Source organism: Aptenodytes forsteri, unplaced genomic scaffold, assembly GCF_000699145.1.
Source record: "Aptenodytes forsteri isolate BGI_AS27 unplaced genomic scaffold, ASM69914v1 Scaffold264, whole genome shotgun sequence".
In the NCBI taxonomy this organism is placed as follows: domain Eukaryota; kingdom Metazoa; phylum Chordata; class Aves; order Sphenisciformes; family Spheniscidae; genus Aptenodytes; species Aptenodytes forsteri.
The window spans coordinates 1,602,160-1,608,129 of record NW_008795936.1 but is presented as its reverse complement, the minus strand read 5'-3'; the positions used below and the strand labels follow the sequence as shown (position 1 = coordinate 1,608,129).

Here is a 5,970-nt window from a genome sequence, read left to right as displayed (position 1 = left end):
CAGTGAACTTTTGAGCAGGGCCTGTTGTGACAGGACAAGGGGGAATGGCTTTAAACTAAAGGGGGGTAGTTTTATAGGAATAGGTATATAAGGAAGAAATTTTTTACGCTGAGGGTGGTGAAACACTGGAAGAGGTTACCCCGAGAGGTGGTGGATGCCCCATCCCTGGAAACATTCCAGGTCAGGTTGGATGGGGCTCTGAGCAACCTGATCTAGTTGAAGGTGTTCCTGCCCACGGCAGGGGGGTTGGACTAGATGACCTTTAGAGGTCACTTCCAACCCAAACTATTCTATGATTCTATGAAAATCAATCCATTCACTGTTGTGACCCCCAGTTGAGGTTGGATCTACTTGTGCAGCTTTTAGTATCTGAGGTGGATGAGTTTGAGCAGTGAAATAAATGGATTTTGTAAGCTTTGTTGTGCAAAGTGTTGCATGTATGACCTGTAGGTGGTTGGAGATATTCAAGTGAAACATTGTCTCGAGGAAATCTTGTGTGGATTTGTTATCTAAAGAAGACTCAAAGATTACTTGGAACAAGCTTGAAGGAGAAGTTTTGTCTGAAGATAAATTTTTTGATAGTGCTGCACTTGTCCTGTCTATCTAACAGAGGAAGAAGGAGAGAGAAAGAGAAAACCTTTGTCTTACCATCAGGAGTGGGTTTTTCTAATTTTTAGGGATGAAAAACACTTCGATGAAAGGATAAAGGAATTCTTTTGTTTCTGTGATACAAAAAATGAGACACCAGCTAATTCACTCTGACGGTGAGGATTTGGGAATTTTTTTTCCTAAAGATTTAGTTTGTATAAAGCTTACTTTTTTTCTACTCATCAATACATTCCCTGTTTGAAGGTGCATATGGTAGAAATTTACTCTTTTATCTTGATCTGCCGGCATGGAATAAAAACTGCTGCTTTCCCTTTCTTGAGAACTAGACATAATCTTTCAAAACAACATGAAGATGTAGCTAATGAAAAGCTGTGCTGTTAAATGTTCTTCTAAGAAGTTTTCTGTTTCAAAGGTAAAAAGTTTGAGACTGTTTTCTGCATGCCACTTAATTTTCAATAATGCCATGATCCAGCACTGCAGCAGTCAGTATCCCTTGAGTTATTGGACAAACATGAAATAAGAGTGGAGAAAAGTCAATGTCTACGTTATAAATTACAGATGTGTTGTGGTGATAGGTTTTTCTTCTTTTAGTGCTGGACAGGTATATTATTGGTAGTTCAGTGCCATGCATATTTTCTTATCTCTTCTCCAAGGAGTCTTAAGTTAAAAAAAAAATTTTACTAAAAAGATAATTGGGAAGTTGAGAACAAAGTGATGAAACAAAACACATCATGCCGCTATGCAAATACAGCTATTTCAGCTATTTTGTCTCTTGACTGAAGACTTCATGGGAAGCAGTGGAGAAAGATAGCTCCGCATCTATAATATGTGATTTAATTGAAGTTATGAAAGGTACTGGTCTGTGCTGATGTATTCCAGTACACTTACTATAAGAAAACGTCTGCTTGATTGAAAGCTGCCAATTGTAATTTGGAGAGCATGGATGGAACAACAAGCTGTTGCTAAGCTACCCGAATTTTTATGACCTGCTCTTTATTTACTTCACAAAACTAGAGCAAATGAGACTGTATTTTAAGAATCTGTTTTTCAAAACCCACTATGGAATTCAGAAATCTGGTGATCTTGCCTGAAAATAAGTTTGGTGGCTTTTTATGTTAGTGTCAAGTTCAGATATGACACACCTTCTTGATGCTTCTTGTGATACTTCCTATTCAGTTGTGAACAGGAAGGTCTGTGTTTAAAAAGCTGTTCTTTTGACGTAGTTATTATCATTGCATCCTCTGCTGGTTTTTAACAACCCCCTGACTTGGATAAGCCTTGGGGGAAAACACTTAGTAGTTTTCTGTTTTGAATTGTTGTCTTACTGGTTAAGTGTTAAGAAACTGAATAACATGGAATGTTTTCTTCCCCTGAAGTAGATAGAAGAGAGTAAATTTTCTTGGCTTTCTTTAAAGTTATGTTTTTCTAAGAAAAAGCATAATACCAGACCAGCTTTTGTAAAGAGTTGAGAGAAACTAAAAGGGCAGAGAAAGCTGGTGTAACTCCTGTAGGTTATATTATCAGGGTCTTTAACATACAAACATAGGCTGTGAATATCAAATATATTTACCTTTTTCAGTTCTGTGACTTGTAACAGTGATAGAGTTTTATTTTAAAGGATAACATTGTATCTTGTTTTCTCTCCTGGCAGCCTCCAAAGGTAAAATGCTTGACAAGAATCTGGCATCCAAACATTACAGAGACGGGAGAAATCTGCTTAAGGTAGCAACAGTGTTCTGTTTTTTTACCTTGGAGATTTTACTGTGTAATAAAACATTGTATGTAATTTTCATGTCAGTATTTTTCAACAGATTCTGCAAATCGGTGGCATGTGACCCTTAGGAACTTAGAAATCTACTGAAAGTATTGTTCTTGCTGTGTGTTAGAGACCCTGTAGAGCCTGGCTTTTCAGGTTCAGACTTAGTTTTGTTCTACTTAGGGTAAAAATGTAAACTCCAACCTGAACAAAACTTAGTTGTGTTTTTTCCTCTCCCTCCATAGATGAATAGTCTTCAGGCCCTGAGAGGGCTTAAGGCTTTACTTGTTTAATGCCTGAATGTGTTAAGTGCTTGAAAACCATTTATATTTCAAAAAGGAAGGAAAAAGTGTTCCTTAAACTTTGACAGTAACTATTCTATATTTGCCATTTGTTTATTTTAACATTTAATATCCACTATAAGACGCATGTGCCAGTTACAACAAAACAGAATTGGGGGAGTGCAAGTCAAAATACAAAATACAGTGCTACATCTTCTGAAGTTAAATAAAGCTTTACTTTATCAAAGTGAGAGGCTTATGTTGTTGGGGGGGTTTGCTTGATAATAGTGAATGTTTCCTCTTCAAAATCAGTTTCTGAAACTTTGTAATTTCAGTGTTTCATCATGAGTACCTGATGGTGAAATTGGCCAGAAACCAAACAAACAGAAGTGAGAAGCATGACTGTCATTTTTCAAGTTAATGGGGCATAAAAGAAAAAGTAGATGAAGCAGAAGCAAGGAATATAAGTGAGATTGAAAGCTGTTCTGAAAATCCAAAACAGTTGCCAACAGTAGCAAATTGACGCTTAAAAAAAAAAAAGCTAAATTTTTCCTCTAGATTTAAAAATCATTTTAATGCTGTGTTCAAGGTCCTGGTGAAAATGAAGTTTTTACAGGGTAATCTGTCACACTTCATAGGCAGGTCAGGCTCATCAGCTGACAACAGCTAAAGAGTTGATATCAGTTCTTTTAGCCACAGTGGTCTGCTCGATGCTTCTGAGAAGCTCATATCATCAAAGGCTGACAGAAACCAGCCTCGGGAGGATGTAGTATGTTCCTGGTGCTCGATAGTCCCAGACTGCAGCAGGAGTACAGGCAGTGAGGGCTGGCGTCCATAAACTTTACCTCATTTTGGGATTGGAGGATTTAAAAGCAGTGAAAAACATACTAAATCTTCTGAGATTACCTAAAAATCTGGTAACTGTCCACAGTTATTTGGAGCTGTATGCTGGTGATACAGGAAAGTTATTTTGGCAAATATGTATTGCTAGTTTTAGCAAATTTGCCAGACTTGTGGTGTTTCTCAGTGCCTCCTAGGACTGTTGCATTTTACACAGCTCAACTTGTCACTTGACAGTAAGGAAGACTGATTTAAGGATCATGTTTTTACAGTTTAAATTCCACCAGAGTTCTTGTGGCTTAGTCACTGGAGAAAGCTTAGACACTTTGACTCAAATGTGTATGTAAAGGAATGAGTAAGTGAACTGTTTGGAACCAGGGAACAAGAAATACTAGACACCAAATGACAGCTAAAAGTTTAAGCTCTGACTGCAGTGCTACATCTTCTGAAGTTAAATAAAGCCTCCTCACATTCTTGAGGATATTTCACTGTTTCTTGTCTTTAAATGGTTTTAATTATGAAAGAGGAACATAGTGTTGGAACATCAGGACTTCATTAAGTAGAATTATTTTTTTCAGCTTCTGCACTGAAACATCAGCTTTATTTGATTGTCAGATACTTTAACATATCAAACCTTTGAAATGTCTTACTGTTTAGATGGAAAAACTAAAATAACTTTTTGCTTTATGCCTGTTATAATGGAGAATGCACTCTATATATAGTACCTGCAATCAACTTATACAAGAGTCTTTACATTAAAATAGCTTCAGTTATTTTTAAAAGCAGAAGAAAATTTCTTACCAGTATGTTTCCCAACTGTCTTTTACATACCTCACACTATGGTATGTGTTGGTTTGATAATCATCCCTGAATTAAAACATACCAAATGATTAAACTGGTGATCAAGTGTAATAGTTTTGGGCAGGAAAAGTGTTGTTTCTGTCTGCTTTATGGATTGCAGTTACTCTGGAGCATATTTATAATGGACCATATTAATTAGGTCTGGACCATACTTATGGATATTGCCTCCACTGCATGTGTGGATAGAAAACATCAAGATACCTAGAAAGGATATGCTTGCTTACTACATACACCTGTTGACTACTTTCTTGACAATGTGTAATGCATGTCACTATTTCCGCCCCCCTCCCCATTGATGTGATTTCTGCCTGAGGTGTTTTTTCGTCCTTGACGGCATAAGCTTTTAGAATAGTTTAATCACTCAGAAATTTCACTGCTTTTCTGCTATATGATGAGGTAGTCAGTGTTGTCAGATGTGTCTTTTATGGCAGTAGGTGTTGTTAGTTAAGGTTTGGTCACTTCATGATGCAATATTAAAGGGTGCTGAATGGAGAAGTGTTTGAAGACTGATTAATTGCATCATCTAGTATAGCTCAGTGTTGCAATTTCTCCAGTTATAAAAGCTGATTAAGTTGATTGCTTGTTTCTGTTCCCCAGTGCTGTTCCCAGTCTCCTCAGCTGTGCCAATGTGGAAATAAAAAGCGCTTTAGAAAGACTTTCTGAACCAATTGCACCACTCATCCAGTCTATAGCATGGCCTCCAGAATGCTTGCACTGGCAGTGCTGGGTTGAGCAGGGAGGTGGGCAGCGGGAGGTGAGCAAGAGAATAACCTCTATAATGTGTCCCTGCCAGCAGAGGGTTTCTGAAGTGGATTTACAGCTTTTTAATTCAAACTTACCTTGAATGATACTTTCTGTTGGCAAAAGGAAGGCAAAAGTTTTGTTGGAACTGACATTTTATGTTGATAAACGTGTTCATCTGAGATCTTTACATAAAGCAGATTTTTTCCTGGACTGATCTCCCCATTACAGTAATTTTTAGTCATTTAAGCTATAAATCATGTCAGCTGGAATTTCAGAAAGTTTTAAGCTTGCTAGAGCCATGCAGTTCCCAGTTCAATAGATGTTTTTGCAAGATCTCTTTAGGATGCTGTGTATTTAAAAAGAAAAAATTCCTCAAAGCTTTTCTCCATGCAGGAATTACTCACAGAATGAGAAGATATTTGTGGAAATGAAAGCTAAGCAGCTGGCTGGTCACATCAGTGGCTGTTTTGGTTACTACAGCTTCAAAAATAGTGATTTTGCCGTCTTCCCATAAGAACTTGGATATAAGGATTTGAAATCATGTTCTGGGAGGTCTCCTTAGATGCAAACACCAGATGTTAAGGTGCAGTTATCAGCTCCAGTCCCCCCATGACTGAGGACACATTTGGCTTTTCTCAGACCCTACTACAGCTGAAGACAAAGCAAATGGAAATAGTGTTTTACTGTCCTTCCCAGTTCCTGGTGAAGTTCCCTGCCTGACAAACTCCTGCTCATGCCCCAGCACCTCCCCCTCCTGTCAGCCCTGCCACTTCTTGGAGTGGTTCATCTTGAGGACGCTCACAAGGCATGAGCGGGACAACCAGGGGATCAGGCCCAGCCAGCACAGGTTCATGAGAGGCAGGTCCTGCTGACCAACTT

General features: G+C 38.2%; 1 protein-coding gene across 2 annotated transcripts in view; it reads left to right on the top strand.

Moving 5' to 3' along the window:
• The window catches only part of UBE2F (ubiquitin conjugating enzyme E2 F (putative)), an 84,207-nt gene that overhangs the window by 25,738 nt on the left and 52,499 nt on the right, over positions 1-5,970 (top strand). For both annotated transcript variants that reach the window (XM_009285124.1, XM_009285122.1), the window contains exon 5: positions 2,261-2,331. In XM_009285124.1, coding sequence (XP_009283399.1) covers positions 2,261-2,331 — 71 coding nt within the window. The remainder of the gene's footprint in view (positions 1-2,260; positions 2,332-5,970) is intronic.